The sequence below is a fragment of the Labrus bergylta genome, chromosome 10 (assembly GCF_963930695.1).
Source record: "Labrus bergylta chromosome 10, fLabBer1.1, whole genome shotgun sequence".
Classification (NCBI taxonomy): domain Eukaryota; kingdom Metazoa; phylum Chordata; class Actinopteri; order Labriformes; family Labridae; genus Labrus; species Labrus bergylta.
This window is the reverse complement of record NC_089204.1, coordinates 9,882,350-9,901,752: the sequence shown is the minus strand read 5'-3', so window position 1 is coordinate 9,901,752 and position 19,403 is coordinate 9,882,350. Positions and strand designations below refer to the sequence as shown.

General features: G+C 39.1%; 1 protein-coding gene across 1 annotated transcript in view; it reads right to left on the bottom strand.

The window, feature by feature from the left end:
- col13a1 (collagen, type XIII, alpha 1) overlaps positions 1-19,403 on the bottom strand; it is a 60,063-nt gene that overhangs the window by 19,691 nt on the left and 20,969 nt on the right. Inside the window, exons 12-27 of the mRNA XM_065959449.1 lie at positions 18,160-18,231; positions 14,146-14,229; positions 13,480-13,521; positions 13,350-13,367; positions 12,771-12,797; positions 12,354-12,398; positions 7,648-7,674; positions 6,802-6,846; positions 2,710-2,745; positions 2,565-2,618; positions 974-1,060; positions 827-853; positions 671-706; positions 487-543; positions 373-396; positions 240-284 (exon numbers count right to left, since the gene is read on the bottom strand). Of these exons, the coding sequence (XP_065815521.1) occupies positions 240-284; positions 373-396; positions 487-543; positions 671-706; positions 827-853; positions 974-1,060; positions 2,565-2,618; positions 2,710-2,745; positions 6,802-6,846; positions 7,648-7,674; positions 12,354-12,398; positions 12,771-12,797; positions 13,350-13,367; positions 13,480-13,521; positions 14,146-14,229; positions 18,160-18,231 (726 nt within the window). The remainder of the gene's footprint in view (positions 1-239; positions 285-372; positions 397-486; positions 544-670; positions 707-826; positions 854-973; positions 1,061-2,564; positions 2,619-2,709; positions 2,746-6,801; positions 6,847-7,647; positions 7,675-12,353; positions 12,399-12,770; positions 12,798-13,349; positions 13,368-13,479; positions 13,522-14,145; positions 14,230-18,159; positions 18,232-19,403) is intronic.

Genomic DNA, 19,403 nt, shown 5'->3' with positions numbered 1-19,403 from the left:
TACAGAGAATAATCCTGAATACATCTGAATTCAAGACAACAATAATTTCAAAACTGTGTCAAGTTAAGCCAGGAGAGACAAGGGGTCCAGCTGTCTTTTTTTTTGTTCAAAGGGCTCCTATCAACTTAATGTGGCTATCGGACACACATAACATGAACTATTTATTTTCTGAGTGTAAAAATTGCCATTAACTTTTGAAGACTAGTGTGTCATGAAAATTGTTTTAAAATATGTCCTACCTTGGTACCAGGGATACCAGGAGATCCCGGTAATCCAGGGGGGCCCTAAGAGGAGAATGGATCACATAATTTAAAAGAATTGAAGTATAACCGTGTTTGCTCATGTCATGGCTCATGCCTGGAAAGTACTTACCATCATGGGTATGTTCCGGATATCCTGTGAAGGAATATAAAATGTTAGTTTTACAATTTATTATAATATTCACTTTTTCAACATGCGAAAATTACACTCAATTACAAAACATACATTTTCATTATTTTGGATTTCAGCCTTCCCTGGTTCCCCAGTTGGGCCTGGAGGACCCTACGAGGAGAAAAAATACATTAGTTACCTTCATCATTAGGAAAGTGATTATAAATTGTTCATTTGTGCTGCATGTATATGTCAAAAGTTGCAAAATCTTGGTATGAGCCTGCAAGTTATGACTTACTCTTGGTCCAGCTGCACCTTCAGGGCCTACTTCCCCCTATAGGTAGATGAAATGTTTAGTTTCCCAACAAACATTCTAAACTTGTGTAAGTATAATGATGATCAAGTTTGCTGAAAATGTAAATTTTCCATTCTTTTAAAATTACGTCTTTCTTACCTTGTCTCCCTGGCCGCCTTTGTCCCCCTATGAGAGGAATATCATACTTTTATTGCTTTGAACTCTAGCAGTGGTTAAAGTTAATCTTGTTGCGGGCATTGCCTCATATGCAGATATATATCCACTCATTGAACTATTTCCCTTTACCTTGTGTCCCATGAGGCCTGGCAGTCCTGGTGAGCCTGGTTCTCCTTTTATTCCCTGGGCTGTAAGGCTTGGCTCTCCCTTGTCACCCTGCATACAAAGAGGATCAAGTCTTAGGTGAACTGACTATATCTTGCAGCAGAAAAGAAAAATAACAAATGGATTTGACTGAAACATAAATAGATTGATGATGTCCAATATAATACTGTAAATGAATACTCCACTGGGAAAATGTGTTTTGTAATTCCCTTTCAGGATATTTTTTGCCATTATTATTTAAATAGGAATAATATAATAATGACCCATAGTCCACTTGTTACTATTTAAATGCAACATATCAAAGTTTTCATCAGATATTTAAGTTTGCTCAGTTGTCAACATGTATCCTGTGTAAATAATTAGGTAACATGATTTGGTATGATAATTACATGAAGGGAGACTATTTTCAAAGACTGGCTTCTATCAGATTTATATATCCATGACTTTAGTTCAGCCATCCACAGACTTACACATGTAATGTCAGTATGATATCATGCCTTCAAACAAATTCTAAGGGGGTAGAAGAGATCTTAAGGTTCTGAAATGTTGTATGCTGGTTCCTGTGGAAATAAATTGTAATACTAGCTTAAGTCAGAATGATATTCTCATCAACCTTGTCATGTACTGGATGACCTGGACTTCCCCTTGACCTGCTGTGATTCCCATCAATAGTTTATCCTACCCTTCCCTGATACGAGGCTTGGCCAAGTGATTCAATTCATGCAAACCCTGATGGATACTTACTCTACATTTCAACCATTCCACCATTGGCTTTTTTTAATAACTCAGCGTGTTTCCAACATGGGACCACTGTCTAATATTAACTTCCCTCAGACTATATCTTACCAGCCAAAGGTACCTGTAATAGGGGAACTTCTGCTGAAAGTAAAGGGAGTTTTCATATGCCTGATCAGTTCTGATTAGTAGAGAACTGGTGTGGCTTTTTCACATGTCAGCAGACTGATCTTCAAAGGTCTTCAGACCTCGGCTGAAACACAGACAACCATGGGCTGGTGCAACCGTTGATCCCTTAAAAATAAGCTTCTCAAAGTTCCCTGTGACTCTGATGAAAATTAAGTTCATGATATGGGGATACAGGATTTAGGTAAAAGCCAAGTAGCAAGAAGGTAAGTGGATTTAAGAATATTTTGTAAAGAAATGTTGTCATCATGGTTTCTTACCATCCATCTTTGATCCAGATAGATACAGAGAATGCATGTATGAGTGTTGTTAGAAATGACAAATGGTATCACAAAGTTTGTAATGTGCAACACAAAGGAAATTGCACAATTCTCCAATCTGAAGAAATTAGTACTGGCTAACTATACAGTACCATCCATCATAAAGACAACAGCACTCCGACAAATACCAAGTAAAGAACAGCCAACAACACAGAGATAAAACACAAAACACTAAGACTTTATGAGCACATATGCAAGTCACAAACAAAAAACACTCATGTGATGAATATCTAACTTGACAGATGGCCAGTTAATGTTGACACATGACTGACAGAAGCACAACCATTCAGTTAAGATGCTCAGTCCAGTCCTACCCTGTAGCCCCTCTTTCCAGGGATGCCAGGAGTACCAGGGACGCCAGCCTGGCCCTTTGCAGCAGAGGAAATACATTTATGACCTGGTGATTTCATTTGGGATATGTAATAAACGCCAGACACACTGTTCAGGAAATGACTTTACCTTAAACCCAGGAGTGCCCGAGAAACCCCGTTCTCCCTATAATGTCAACAATGGCATAAAGGTCAAAGATTGCAGAAAATGAAGAACAGGAGATCAGTTGTTACTCTTTTTCTTAAGGATGTTCATAAACAGACCTATACGGTCTATTTCATGCAATTACATTCTTAGATTTGGCAAACAGGGCACAGGCTAATAGGTCCAAGGGGTCAAGGGCCCCCTAGGCCAAAATCTTAGTACAATGTGACAGTTAGAATGCATTGTAATCATGAAGAGACACACTGCTAGCCACAGCATATAGAACCCTCTGAAACCGGTTGTTAAAAATAGAAAGGAAACATGTATGAGTCATTAGGTCATCTGTGTTGATGCTCCTCCTTTAGGTTAATGAGTAGAAGCTTAAGAGATGATTTACTATCACAGCTGTGACCACACAAGTGAAGACATTGCTGGCTGGTTAAGGGAGTTCCTACAATCCAAATCCCAGTGGAATCAGCATGATAGTTATACACAGAGACCAATGACAGTTTCCAATGAATATATTATCTTTTAGAGCTTGGTGGCTTTTTTGAGGAGCCACAATGCACCAATAATCGTTTTTCTCCGCACAATTGTACATGCTTAATCTGCTTAAGCAATTAATTATTTGGCAGTCAGTTGTAAGAGTGCATCCTTGGATACAATTTCTTTAATATAAATTGTTGAGAAAAACCATATATTTCATCAAACCTACCATAAAGGGAACTCAGAACCACCTCATTTGCAAGTAGTTGGATCGTGAAGTTGCTTGGTATGTTGACTTATAGTTCAAATATACCTTTTTAGAAGTACAATCTCGATTGTGCTAAAGCTCCTACTATTACTATTACCTACTATGTAGATGTCACATCTACTACTTATTGTCACTATTTGTGACTTAATAAACTGAAGAGATTTTTAGCCAAAGTCCGAATATCACATTATCAGAGTATTGTAGCCTTAAGGTTACAGTAGATTTTGACAGTTCTTTTTACACCTATAGATAAACTGTAAAATGGAGATATGAGAGACTGCATATAGATGGAGTATCTAGAAGAGCTAAAGTCTATGGTCAGATAAAAGCATTGCAGGACCTCAATTACAGCCATCATCCTCAGGAGTACCCTGGTGTTGACGGACCTAAATGCACTGAGAGGTTCTAACAGACACTCCCCAACAACCAACTGCCCCAAACAGGAAACAACACCTTCTTTTGATCTATGACTGCTCCAATCAGATTTTAGCATGCCTGTGGTTGCCTCAAAAGTTTGTCCGTCATCCACCTGCTGTCTATTTAAACAACGTACTCCTGTGAAATACATCAAGTGTAAGCCTACATGGATTTTTCATTGGCATGACATGTCATGATTTATCAATATGCTAATCTGTTTGTTGAAACCATGCAGCCACAGGCTCTCCAATTCAGAGGAGTACCAGGAAGGACAAGTTCAAACCAATCAGTCACTCGCAAACTAAAAAAAAACTGCAATTATCTTACATGCTGGAGGATCACTCATTTTCATTCTGTTGTACTGTAGCCAAGTCATCCTGTCACACTACATTTAAGAGGTAGCACATCGTGGACATGCACTTTTTACTGCCAGGGTTTCCATAACTTTTGTCCATGTGTACTCCAAATAGTGAAATAGTATGACTGGCTGCAAAACAACAGGATTAGGCTTAGTATGTTGATGCAAAGTTTTGTTACTTAAACCAAGTAGTTTAAGTAACCAACACATTTTTTTCTTCAGATTTTTCAAACATTAAACAACATATTAAAGATTAAAATCAACATGTTTTCTATTAACTGAACCACCAAAGATTTGAAACCACTACCAACAATTCTGATGGATGTTTATCTTGGGATGTGGTTATTTTAAGCGCTGGATGTTATTGGCAATATGAGGCCAAAAATGCTGTTTGGTGGAGAAAGACTTTTGTTCCAGTTAAGCTGGAGGGCTGCTTGATAGAATCTTAAGTGTAGGTTTTGTCAGTCCTTCCAGTCAGTCTGCCTTTTACTCACACAATCTACAACCCTGTCATTCTTCCACCGTGACATCATCTATTGTTTTTGTTTTTTTCTTGTTAAATCCTGGAGTTTTGCATTTTGGCATACAAGTGTTTTTCTGGAAGGTATCAATGCTTTACCTACTCTGCCCATAGCTAGTTCATTAGCTGGTGAATTATAATCTGTTATTGGCAGTAACTGACCTAACATTTCCTCAAAAAAAGCAAGCGTCACGTCAACGGCGCAAACGCCATTACTTAATTAACTGTCTTATCACTAGAGCCAGCTTTTTTCTCAGTGGGGAAAGGCCAACCACCACAAATGCATCAAAGTTTAGCCTAACATGGATTGTCTTGCTTTTTGGGTAAGGCCTCAAAAGGACACTCAGGTAACTACAATTTTTCCACTTCACTTTTTTTTGCACCACATTTTTCAGTTGGTGTTCGGTGCTTGTGTCAGGGCCAACTGGTGTCACTTGCACTTTCTCCCTGTGTCATATTCATTTTTTCCTGCCTGTATTCTTCACCAACTCATCCCTGTCTCTCTACCACCATTATAGCCACTCCTACTTCCATCTGTACCTGTAGTCATTATTACTGCAACCACTAGAGGTCACAACTGATCAACACATGAAATATGGGTTTTTATAACCTGCATGCTTGCACTGCCAGTCTGCCTGTATAAAATACTTGGGGAGAATAATAAAACGAGGATGATGAAGAGATGATTTGATTGCCATCTTTCTCTCTGCTTATAATATTTCCTCCAGCTGGGCAGCTCATTGCCTTGCATTTGCAGTGAACAAAAAGTCAGGAAGAAGCAAGAAGTGCAACAGTTGGCATACACTCTCCCTTGTCATGAAATCCAATCTCTCTGTCCCTCTCAGTTCCCACATGGAAAGTTAAATTCAAAGCTGTGTTCGAAGGCAGAGATTATTGGATCAGTCTAGAGCAAAATGGTATTTCATCATAGTGACAGACGGGACAAGGTCCTGCGGTGGTACTTGTGTCTGCTTCCTCTATGGCTAGACATTGGCCTGTTGCCTGCTGAGAGGTCTAGAACGGAAGCGGTTGACTCTACAGGAGTCATCATTTGTGGTCAGCACCATGCAGACAATGCCGGTCATCATGTACAGTATACCACAAAATTCCTATAATAGAACACTTTGTTTCATTAAGCCAAGTCTTTAAGATTATTTATTAAACAGATTCCCCCTGGAATAATGAATCCTTCACATCTAAAGCAACCACACTGTTACATTAACTCTTTATCATTAAGCGGCATAAGCCTTTCCAGATAGCTGTTTCTAGACAGTGGCAATGGATATGCACTTTGCTTTAAGTATTTCACTTTGTACCTTTTTTCCCCATCTGTCTATTTTTGAGGCTTAATGAGATAAACACACATGCTACTACACTGCTACCATGGCCAAAAGAGGACTCCTGCAGAACTGGAGTCCTTAGAAGGAGCAGTACAGTAATTAGAGATATAAGGTAAGTAATTAGCAGTAATTGATTTAGAAGTAAACTGCTGAGTTACAGTTATGAAGAGACAAGAAAAGGTTTGCTGAAGAAATGAAGCCTGGTTCCAGACCAGTTTATCACTGCTAAAATCTCAAAACGGACGTCAGGAATCAGAATGGAAATCTTTTATGTTCAAGCTTCATAGCTACTTGGCCTCACCCATGGAAACTAGCAGTTTGTGCCTCCATAAACACTTGTTTATGTATACACAGGTCATTGTAAGTCAACTTCAGAAGACATTCTTAAATTGCCATATTAACTTTATCAACATGAAGACCATCGAGTTAGTTGCATGACAATAACTAAACGAATCCTAAGTTCAAGTGTTTGTCATTCTTGCCAGAAATAGCATAACTAAGTTACCACAAAAATCATTCTATTACCATTCCACTGCTATATAGCTCCATGATTTTAGTGCTCCACCGCAAACAGCAGCTTCCCCAATAAAATATGAACTTTTGAGTGCTCTTGTCTGTTATCCTGCCATGCATAAATTCACCTTGACATGCCACACACACGCAACTTCATGCTAGCCTGTCAATCTACCTTCTCTCCCCTCTCTCCAGGGAAACCTTGTTTTCCTTCATCTCCCTGCAGAGTGGATGGAAACATCAGTACAGGGAAGCAGCGGGATAGTAAAAATTTCAACCAGTGGTACATCAAAAGATGAGCAAAGCTCAGAGGAAAAGGGAGTTTTCCTTCTTGAAATGGACCAGACAGGAGGGGAACTAAATCTTAAGAGTTCAAATGAGGGGTCTTCATGTTTGTCCCTGGATACAAAGAGCAGGTGGTTACTATGTAAATTAAACAAAACAAGGAAAGTGTGGCTCTGACAATGAAATTTGATTGGCCTATCCACATGGCAGTCCATCATCCTGAATTTTGATTGGTTATCTACCTGCTCAGAGGTGGACTGCCAGCTTGTTATTGCATTAATTCAATGTAGCACATCTTCTTTTGCTGTTTATTTGTACTCCAACTATTTCAGATATATTTTTCCTGAGTCAGTTCAAAATTGAACATGGGGGCCAATCCAAGTTGTATATTTTAATTAAGAAACATATCCCAGGGTATGCAACAACTAGCTAGCTTGTAGCTTCCCTAAATGTTTGTATGTGATGACACATTTAGCTTCTATAGGTTCTAAATTGTAACAATTCCAACTTAATGCCACTTAGCTAGCCTTAGGCTAGATGTTATTCTCAAGATGCAATTCTATCCTTCAAACAACATGGATGAAAGTTTTTTCAACAGCTTATAGCCTGGTCAGGAGAGAGGGAGCATCCAGAGCAACAGCATATCCTAAATGTGATCAGCCCACTACCTGTGGTGAAAGCTGTTCCCAACAGGTTATGACACAAACATTAAAAGGTAAACATAAATTTAGCTTACCTTTATTCCTTGCTCACCCATGGTTCCCTGTAAAAGCAGAGAAAACACTTTAAATGTAACACATATTACACCGGTCCACTAGATGGAGCACAAGATCCTCTATAGGCGTTAAGACAAGCGCTGAGGGAAGTGTCAGAGGCTCAACGGAAAACTTTGAAAGCAGTTTACATCTCTTAAAAGAAGTTATCTAATCCCTGATTTGTAGCCGCTGGGAAAGAAGGCATCTGTGAAGGCCTCTTCTCTGTCCTTTTACTGACCTTTAACTCAATACCCTGATGTGCTGGTAGAGTTTATGCTAGAAAACAGGAACAGGATTTTGGTACGCTTTAATGTTTAAACAGAGTGAGATGAAAGAATGGTGGGATTGGAAGTTTACAAGGCAATAATCTGCAGAGGAGCTCACAGCAACAAAGTTCTTCCAGCAATCCTATCCTAAGAAAAGCTGTAGTATAAACTTCAGAGGGACCCTCTGTTTTTCAATGTGACCTTTATAGTCACAGTGAAAACATAGTGGCTTCAGGAAAAGTCACTTTCAAAAAGAGTCATGCTATAGATATCTGCTGGGGTTTTGTTGTTATAGCAGCTCCCAAAACAGATGATGGGGATGCTGTATTCTAGTTGTACAGGATTTAGATGAAAAAAAATAGTAAATTGGGATCATTGAGTAAAAAATCTTTTTACCTCATGATCTTCTTCGGCTGGAACATTAAGTGTTGAGGTTAGATTAAACATCATGAATTCATGGGTATTAACTTCATATTAGCAATTAAATCAAAGAAACACAGCTGTCCTTGCTTTATTGATAAAAAATACTGAATGTTACTTGGGTTATTTGTTCCCTATGTGTGATATTTTATATTTTACCATTGGTTTCATCATTTTCATCCATCTTAAAGGGCCCATATTATGTTTTTACTGGTTTTATATGTTCTTTAGTGTGTTTTCCAAGTGTCCTGTGCATGTTTAGGCACATCTATTTGCAAAAATTCAAAGTCCGCGTAGACGCAGCTTCTCCTACGTCCTCCTGTTAGCTGCAGCATTAGCTGCATGTAACGCTCGGTTCTAGCCCCCCTCGAATTTTTTTTGCCAGTGTGACGTCTTGTCAGTGTGATATCACTGATCTAAGTCTATTGGCTCGTTGTGGCAAGCCCAGCAGCTCATGTTGCAGGTCCGTTAACTTCTGTGGCACGCCCACGATATGCCGTAGCCTGCGGTAGCACAGTAGTGCTAAGGTGCTAATGTTTATGCTACCCTCGGAGCCAAAGTGGCTACATTCCCAATATGGTAAAAGGGGCGTGGCATTTCCGAGAACCAATTACGGCAGAGCCGACAGGCCAACCAATCAGATCAGACTTGGCACATGTGGGGACTCTGAACGTGGGCACTTCAGAGCCTTCAAGAGAGAGTCAGAAGCGAGCCGGTGCATGGAGCGGCAGTACATGAAAACAGAGACTTTTTTTAGAACTTTAGCTATTGTGAACATACTTTAGTAGGTACATAGATTAAATATACAAACCCCAAAAAGGGCATAATATGGTCCCATATTATGTTTTTTCTGGTTTTATATGCCCTTTAGTGTGTTTTCCAAGTGTCCTGTGCATGTTTAGGCACATCTATGTGCAAAAATTCAAAGTCTGCATGTAACGCTTGGTTCTAGCCCCCCTCGATAAAAATTTGTCAGTGCGGCATCATTGTCAGTGTGAGATTACTGATCTAAGCCCATTGGCTCGTTGTGGCAAGCCCTGCAGCTCATGTTGAAATTTCCGAGACGCGTGCTGAGCAACTGACCAATAACAACAGAGCGGATCGTCAGACCAATCAGAGCAGACTTGGCCCACGTGGGGTCTAACAGTGTGGGCTCAACAGAGTGTAGCTGACGGACTCAGAGCGTAGAGTGAGCAAGGAGGAGCAGTACATGAAAACAGACACTTTTTTCGGACTTCATCTATTGTGAACGTACAAAAGTAGGAACATAGATTAAATATATACGAACCCCTAAAAAGGCATAATATGGGCTCTTTAAGATCATCACTGCTTAATAACAGGTTATTGGATTTTTGATAACCAAACTCATTGGAGGTTTGATTTTTGTTTTTTTTGTTTTAAGGTTACCTATTTGTTTTTTTTAAAGGAAGAATGTGCAACTTTTTGATCCAGTAGATGTAGACCCATGAAACCAAAACAAACTGCTGTTTGGTGACATCTCTGCTATTCTAAAGCCTCCGCTCTCCTCCAGCGGCAAACCTCCAACCCCTCTCCACTTGCATTCGTACGAAGGAGTTATGAATTATGACGCACCATTATTAAGCACCATTAAGTGCAAGCGGCAGACAAAACTGTCCCTTGCTCGAGCTGCAATTGCCTGTGGCCTGCATTGTTGTGTTAGCAGGCTAATATTAGCACACTTAGGTTAACTCATAGCTTCATATTGTACATCAATTTACACAGAAGGCTGTGATCTAAAGACACTTATGTGACATCCAAATAAGAAATGAGTAGGCTCTGTTATTCTTTTCTCTAGTCCTTGACTTAAAACAGCTTCATAATCAAGGCCGTCCCGTCCATGTAAACATGATGTAAACACAGCCCGGCAATAACACAGCTGACAGGACTCACGCTTCTCACTCATTGTAAACAGTGTAAATGTCACATTCTTCCTTGAAGACCTGATACTGTTATCTGTATAAAAAGGACTTGATTAAAAACTTTGCACAAAGTGCTAAGAACAGCTGGCCAACAGTGTGCAAGGGTGAGATTATGTATAATAGAGTTAGTTATTTGGCCAGTTACACAACACAAATACATGCTAATGTTAAAACATGGGTTTTAAGGAGACCAAAGGAGGTTTAAAGGACACTATATATCTTGATTTCATACGTGTTCCAATTCTTGATTCCGCTCATAATATATGATATTATAGACATATAATATAGAGTTTAGAAAAATATATATATCATTCATGCTAAAATTTGGCCTCTACTATTCATTCTTGAGGACTCCTCTGTATTATGATATAATGATTTATATTTTTTTCTAACTATTTGCAGTTTTCTTTTTCAGTCTTGTTTTTCAATTTTATCAATCACATGTTTTGCATCTCTCCTGTTGTATTCTACAACTCCTTAAAAGTCAGTTATTCTATTAATGCCAAATAATAGCTTGGAGTTGTGTTGATCAGCTTCGTGTACATGTGCTTGTGTTTGTCCTCTAGAGGAAGTCTGTTAAGCCATGGAAAAGTGTAGAAGGACAAACACGTGGAGAGTGTGGCAGGCATAACTCACTTTGCCCCCCACAAAACTTCAAAGCCAAGGTTAAATCCTTTAGCCTGCTGTCCACACACTGTGTTAGTGTCAGTGTGTGCACATGTGTTTGTATGCTTTGTACATCTCTGTTTGTTCAATACTAGGGAGACTGTTATGCAATAACCCAACAAACATGTTCCATTGAACAAATGTCAAAACCATAAATGTGGGAGCAGATGCTACCTGAATCATTTTGTGAGGTCAGAGTCTCGGTATTTATTTGATATGGCTTCTAAACAAGTTTCATAGCTTCATTTTATACTTTCCTTTACAATCTTATATAAATGGTAATATAATGTTTGCTAGAAAAGGCCAGACAATGCTGCTGAGATGGCCCACTGTCCTTGTGATTTACACAAAGTAATTCTAAAATTAAGGTAATATGGGGATCCAGTAATCTGAGGTAGGTATGTCTTGTTGAGGTCTTAAAAGTTACAGACTTTTTAAACACCTCATACCACATGGAACCTAACCCCCAAACAGCATCCTCTATATCTCAAAATGAAGCAATCAAGCAAGAACCAAAAAACTGCTGTTCCTGTAACAGCATCTTCAGACTTCAAAATTCAGTCCCCATAGACCCCATATTTTAAAATACATCCATACATCCATCCATCCATACCACTTATCCTATATCCCATTCAATGTCGCAGGGGGCTAGAGCTGTCATTGGTGAGAGATGGGGTAAATTTGGGGTCACCAATTAATCTTACCAGCATGTGTTACCATGAGTGTGGGAGGAAGCCGGAGTACTCAGAGAGAACCTATACATGCAAACTCTGCACAGAAATACATTGTTCATGCATATATTAGATGAGTTGCTTGCAGAAATTGTACCAACCATACCTTTCAAGAAGACTATGCTCCCCTTTTGTTGATGAGTGAAAGTCTTCCACTATCATATAAAGCACTAATTATTAGATAGGATGTATGCACTTATGATTCCTATCTAAATGGGATGCCTTATTCACTTTCTAACGAATTAAGTTTAAAATTTTGTGTAAGAATTTCTCACCCGTCATTATTTTATAATGTTTTCCCTCATCCAACTCTGGGTCCCTCTACTGTCGTTCCAAAACAAACAGGAAACCTGCACCCAAGAGGCCAAACTCATGGCTTAGGACCAAGTTCCACGGTGGCAACATCCCATTATGGTTGTCCGTGCTCAAATCCAATATCTTAAAAGCCAAAGCAGCATCAATAATGGCACGACATCAATCAACTTAAAGACCCTTGCTTCTACCATCCATCAACTTAATATAACTTTTAAACAAAAAACACAGCAGATTCTAAGAAATCTGGTTATATTATTAAGTGTTTCATTTGTTTCATGAACCCCTGAATAAAAAAAAATACTTTCAACAAGAAAACGTTTTACAGGTAGTAAATGTTATTGTGGAATACCTTTGGGCCTTCAGGACCTGATGTGCCGACATCACCTCGATCACCCTGAGAAAAAGATGTGGAGAGAGACACACAGACTATAACGCTGATCTAAAGTGCAAGGTGACTTACAGCAAACACACAGTAAGCGGACACAACACAAGACAGGGGCAAAGATTCTCTCTTTGAGATTCTCTCTGTAATATGTCTAATAGGTAAAATATTTGATTTCTTAAAACAATTAAACTGGATGTTTTTCAGTCAGTGAAAGCAACCAGAACAAGAGCAGCCTCCCTCATCTGGGAAAGACCAACAAAACAGTAAGAAATAAAGTGATGGTTTTAAGTAAGTAGTAAGTATTTCAAAGCCAATGTAACCATGTCTTTGATTCTAATTTACGATGTACTTTTTAAAAATGGTATGCATTCAAGAGCTCACCTTTAGTCCAGGCACACCTGGCTCACCCTGGAGAGAAACAACAAATGATGTACAAATATGTACAGTCAACATAACATATGCAGTATTAAATATTGACAGATTCACATATAAACAAGGGGCTGAACTTGAGGGTTTAAATCTTTCCGACCAGATGCCTCAGTAGTTTAGCTATTACTGCTAATGCTGAAGCCAATCACGAGAGAAGAACTTCTGTGAGCTTCAGTTGTTTTCCATAGTCTGAGGCGTTTACAGGACCCTGTACGCTTCCCTGAACTCTCAATCAACATTCCTCCTCCTAAATAATCCGTGATGCATTTAATGCATCATGTGGAGATCTATACTCATCCACTCAAAAGGCAGTGTGTAGTGTTGTGTAGGCGAGGCTAACTTTCTGAATAGCTGCACTTGGTCCAAGTGGAAACATCTTGACTGGATCCCTGTTTCATGTGGCCTGTTGTACTTGGATCTGAGTGTGTTTGTGTGTAATAACTCTGAAGTCATCATAAGAGACCAAAGTGATACGTTAAGCTTTTCAGAACTGTAATTATGATGTTTTGACAAGAAGAGAAAAATGTTTACCTTCAGTCCCAGTAAAAGCTGCAGAAACAAAGTAGAAAACACAAAGCGGTTGACATCACACAAACAATCTTTCACCTTTGAGAAGGGTCTGGGAAAATAAAGGAAGAGGAATAAGTGAACCAAAGCTTACCCTTGGGTCTTTTCCTGGTTTGCCAGGCTCACCAGGTTTACCCTGTATGTAAGGAGCAGAAATAGTTTTTATAAAATCGAAGGAACTAGGCACAATATCAACAAACGTACCAAATATGGACCTAGTTAGAACCCAACAGCAATTATAAATATCTTTCCTTCGAAAATAATTAAAGCAAAGTAGCAAAACAGTAAATTAAACTTAGAACAAAACTGAACTTTAACTTAATACTTAGAAGACTGACTGCTTGTTTTAGGTAATTTGGTTGCATCAAGAAAACTAATATCAGCACTGGAACTCGAGAGTCACAGACAGCAGCAAGTGAGGTTTATATTTCTCTCAGCAAAGAGAACATATCTGTAATATTCTTATCTTTGCCCCTCTCTAGGAAAAGTTTGATAATGACAATATTATTTTTGTAACATGGATTCTCCTGTTTTCAAAATGTGATGGTTTGAGTCTCAACAGCTCAGTACTGTAGAATGATTTTGGAAAGTAACATTAAATTGCACCCGTTGGGCAGTTGATCCTAATTGAGTTGATTAAAATATTTTTATGATGTTTATGATTCTCTGCCCAAAACATTTAGTTTTCTGTGTAAAGCTGAAGTATTTCTTCAGGTGGAAACTCAACATGTGTAAAAACTGAACTCAAACTGGAACTTACCGGTGGGCCGCTGCCTCCGTTAAGGCCTGGGGGTCCGGGGGGCCCTGGAGGTCCTGGGGGTCCCTGCGCTCCAGGGTCGCCCTGCTAAGAGACCTTGAGTTACAATCTGCCTTGCTGGATGGAACCTCTTCACAATGGTCATGCTAATTCAACAACCTCACACTCCACCTCAAGTAACTTAAGGGTGGGGGTGAAGAGAGCAGGGTTAGCTGGGGAGCAAGCCAAGCGGTTATGATGCTTGAGTGCAATCTTTCATTCTGGACTCAGGGAAGTTTTACCTGGGCTAAAACATTCTTAAAAAAAAAAAAAAAGTTCCCTTTTAATGTTTTCAGAGATTTCTCTGTTCATTCGCTCAATTTGGGACCAATTCACTTATAGATAAAGTCAAAGTATCTAGAATAACTTGGTCCAGGTAAATGTTGGGTCGTGGGAATGTTTTAAAATGTTGAGGGCCAAACAAACACACAATATCCACTGTCAGTGACCTTTGGTTTAAGTGGTTAAAGTCATTGTCCGAGTAATTTTGGACAAAGTCCATCCCTGAACAAAGACAGTTCTTATAATGTTGCTGTTTTTGTTAGCAAAGTTTGTTACGTCACATGATGTAACAACTTCTGTCACCTGACATTGGCCACTGGTTTGTAACGGTCCAGAGAAAGTAGGCATAGTGCATCTTCAGTGTTGTTAATTTACATGGCTCGATATCATTTTGTTATTCTGTTTTTCTATCTTCTTTGAAGAGCAAGGCACTTGGGAAAATGTGACATTATAATGAAGGTTTTTATTGTTTGTTTTGTTTTTGGAAAGCTGCAAAGTATCATGGGTAATAATTACATTCCTGGACCTGCCATTTTTCTGCAATGATTGTCAAAGGTATTTCACCTCTTCTTTGTTTAGTTTGAAATTCTCATTGGGAAAATACAGTTAGAGATCAGAAAACACCCTGACTTTGTTATTTATTATTACTGCTTACATTTGAAATGAATGAATGACCTTGACTTTGATATCATTTACTTTTTCTTCAGCTTCTAAGCAAGTTATTATGTTTGTCGATGTTCCAAGCTACCAACTGACAGCAGGAACCCTGGAAATGATCTCAAGCTGAAGCCAAGACTAAACAAAATAAAATGAGTACAGGATATGAAGATAATTAATACACCTCAGCGGCTGTCTGTTACACATCTGAATCTGTTTCTCTGTCGTTTAAAGCAAAACTAATTTCCCGTACTCATCATTTAGATGTCAAAAAACTATCCTCAATTTCCCGATTGTATTGATATGTTATACAGAAGACAACCCCGAATGGAAATAACCATTGTTATAGAGGGCAGCAAGTTTACATGGCATGCCGGTAATATATGATACAGACAGTACAGTATTTATTTGCACATATGGTCTGACTTAGGGAGTTCCTAACACAAAGCACTGGCTCTACTTCAGTCACTCAGCAATCACTGTGTTGCTGTAGGAATACACACACACACAAACAGTAGCTCAGGACTGCAGAGTGCTGCCAAGCTTCTGAGATAATGGAGAACATATCTAACCACATTAGATCCATGTTTTGTCATCCGTCTTCTTCTCTGCACGGCCCAATAAGCCCATATGTGATTCATAGGTCTGGACATGTCAGGCCTTTTTCAGGCCTTATGGACACTGTTATGGATCGACTCCAGCTGCTACACTAATAGCTGATATAAGAATGTGCTGTTCTGAACAATTTCAACACCATTTTGTACTGTGGCCTGGCGTAGAGCAGCCAAGACACAGTAGAGGTTGACTGGTTTTCTTTAGTTCTCTGTTTTTGTCTGTTTGTATGTCAGTAGGATTGTAACAAAAACTGCCTTCTGGATTTGAAGGAAACTTTGTGGAAGGGCTTAGCATGAGCCAAACAACAGGCATTATTTGTGGCTCTAACTGAACTCTTTTCCTACAGCCCCCAGAGTTGTCGCACCTCATTGTTAACATGCTGTAGCTGTTGCTAAAGATAGAGGATACAAAAGTTGCTATTTATTGAAGATTTAAAATAAAATAAAAAATGTATTGGATGCAAACCAGAATTTGGGGAACCACTTTCATTTTTGCCATTTTCATTTCTGTTGAGGGTAAACTGAATGAATTTTGTTTTCCAATTTCTATCAATTCAACTGTTCGTATGTTTTAGTATTTCTATCCTCACTTGCCACAGACTACCACTACTTAAATTTCAAGCTATTTCTTTGAATTCCTCTTCACACAATATTGACAGAAAATAACTTTTAAAATATCTTAACATTGAGCAGCAGTAGCAGCCAAAAGTTGGTTAATTTCAAAATATTTGCAGGGAGGGGAGAGATTTTGGCGGCAGATGGCGGCGGTCAACATCCACAGGGCGGGCAAAGAAGAAAGGGCGAGAAGGGGGCAGAGAGAATTGTACCTTGAGGCGTTTTAGGATTAGAGGGCTTATTGAGGGCATGTTGCGCACGGTGATGGGCAACATCTGCCGGGGGCAGTCACAAAGCACAGGTGGCCAGCGGTGAAAAAAGGTCACAGGGCAAAGGTCACCAGGAGGCCAGAGAAAGAAGAACGAGGGAGGACAGGGTGGAGGGATGTGGAGGGAGAAGAGAAATAGAACATTAGAGTGAAAGGCAAGGAAACGGGAAGGCAAGGGAGAGAAAAAAGAAAACAAGGTCGAAGGAAAAAAGACAGAAGAGCAAACTACAGGCCTGGAGTGATGGAGGGGATGGTTGATGCACAGTGATGCTTCTTTTTTTTCCAAAACAATGCAAATGCTTTTTTTCCTGGAGTCTGTTTGTTTAAAGTCATCATGTATCCCATATTTGGGATTGTTGTGCATCAATGTCCCCATGAATGTAAGCCAGGCCTTTAGATTGCAGCTGAGCAGAAGTGGGCACCAGTCTTGCCACAAAGAGAGTACAGCAGTACAGTTACATAGCACATCCAGACTTACTGTGGCCAACTGTCCAACACAGGGCTGTACAATACGCCGCTTCTGTTGAGATGACCAGCATGATCAGATACAGGTTTAGGAGAGGATAGTACAGGTATGATCTATATTCTTGCTGCTACATTCCCCCATTGTCTCCAAGTAGAACCAGCTGCATTCAACTTACCTACTTTTGACATAGCTTATATATAGATGTGTATATATTTCCACAATATTTATTCTGCAAGCACCAATAAAGCGAAGACTATCCCAATAGCCATATACCACTAGGACGTGTCTATTTCTAAAACCTCTAAATATTGAATCTATAATTTGGTCCATTTTGGAAACTTATTTTTCCCAGAGTGAGATCAGTCACACTATTTTTAGTAGTACAGTTGAAAGCCAAAAAATATTACAGTGCTTTATGTGCTACTTCTGTGGAAATATACACAGCATGTTATGAGTAAATATAAGTAGGGGTATAAATGTTGTAAAAGTAGGCAAATGTGCAGCTTTGTCCCTCACCATGTCCCGCTATCCACCACAAGTTGAAACAGCTTTTAAAGTCAAAGGCTGGCAATATTAGAATGAATTCTTATAACAGATACAAATTGATGGAAGTTTAATATGTTGTCTTTAAAATAGATTGACTTCAGATAGGTTGTGTTTTTGCAGAGAGTAGTCTTGATAAGTCAAAACATTACATTTATATTTTATTTTCTGAAATGTAAATTCAAAGTTAAAAATAAACATCTCTAAGTAATAAATATTTGTGTAAATGAATTTCTAGTCAATACAACATTTGTACACTTATGCTAAATGTAATTTCATTCTAATATTGGTATCCTTTGATTTGGAAGAAGGCACAAGAAACCTTAATTTCAGTAACTATTCAAGGTGATAGTAACTGCATGAACCAAACCAGTAGCAACTTTGTTACTTTATTGATATCTATACTTTTTAGAGTGGAGAGTTGAGGGTTGAAGATCACTTTGCTCATGGGCACTGGCTATCTCTTTGTGGCTTGACTTGGTGTCACCCCCACTGAGAGTTATCTTTTGGGGTGTTTTCAGGCACCCACAAACCTTTAACGTCAGAGCCTGACTGGAGCGCAAGGCAGCCAGGGTTTTCAGAGGGAGCTCCTGCACAAAGAGGCCCTAAACACCAGGGAAGTGGTCATTTCAGTCAGTGCTGGTAATGTTTGCAAAAAGCCGTTATCCTTCCACCCAAAAGCGCCTCATCTCATGAGAAGATTTAAAATGTTCAGTTCAAATGGACATCTCCAAAGGTGCATTTCTTTTCATACACAAAGTTAGATGTCAAGATGAACGCCTTTTTGTAAACAAGAGATCTTAAGTCAGGATGTGGTTAGCCTTGCTTAGCAATAGATCTAATGCAGGAGAACAGATAGACTGCTATTTTGCACATGTTCCCAATGCCAATGAAATCCTCTACCCATTAAATCTAACAATGTTTCCTTTTGATATGGACATACTACAGCTATTACTTGTGAAACCAAAACCAAAGAGAGATCAAGTTTGTCAAAAAAGAGTCATTATAACTGACCACAAACTGTTGGATGAAAAAGGGATGCAATCTGATAAACATTTAGCAAAAGGTTTAGGAATTAACCAGGTTAACGGTTTCCCACTGCTTCAAGCCTTAACACTAAGTTAGGCTAACCACATCCATACTCCAGATCTGCATTAACACACAAGAGATTGATCAATTGTCTAATCCAACTCTCACGAAGAAGAAAAAAAATCTATTCTATTAACCATGGAGTGGCTGTTTGAAATGTGCTTGCTAGCTGCCATTCCCTTACTTTCTGCTGAAATACAGATAACACAAATATTTGCTGAGCTTGCTGGCTTTGTCCTGAAAGGCAAACCGTCTAAGCACTGAACATTTTACCTCCCCCTACAGTTACCCCCCCAACCCCCAGGGGTCTCACTACAGGACAGAGGCCTTTAGAGTCTGCATACACTCGGGATGGACCTCCCATGCAGACTGTTGTGGGGAGCTCAGAGAGTTAAATGGAAAACAAATTCGACATGCGTACATCTTGTTATCAAAGGGGAACTTGGACTCATTGCTTGATAAAATCATTCGACCTGAAATTCTCTCTGGGTCCTTTTTCCTTTGAACACCTCATTCTGAAATATATGTAGCCTGACAAAGTATTTCCTATTGAGAGATGTATATCACAATATGATGCATGATCAATTACCAATCTAAGCATTGCATTGTAATGCTTTTTCAGGGGGAAACAGGTAGCAAAAGTTTAATCATCTCAGTATTCGTATTTATTGAATTAAAGGTTGAATTG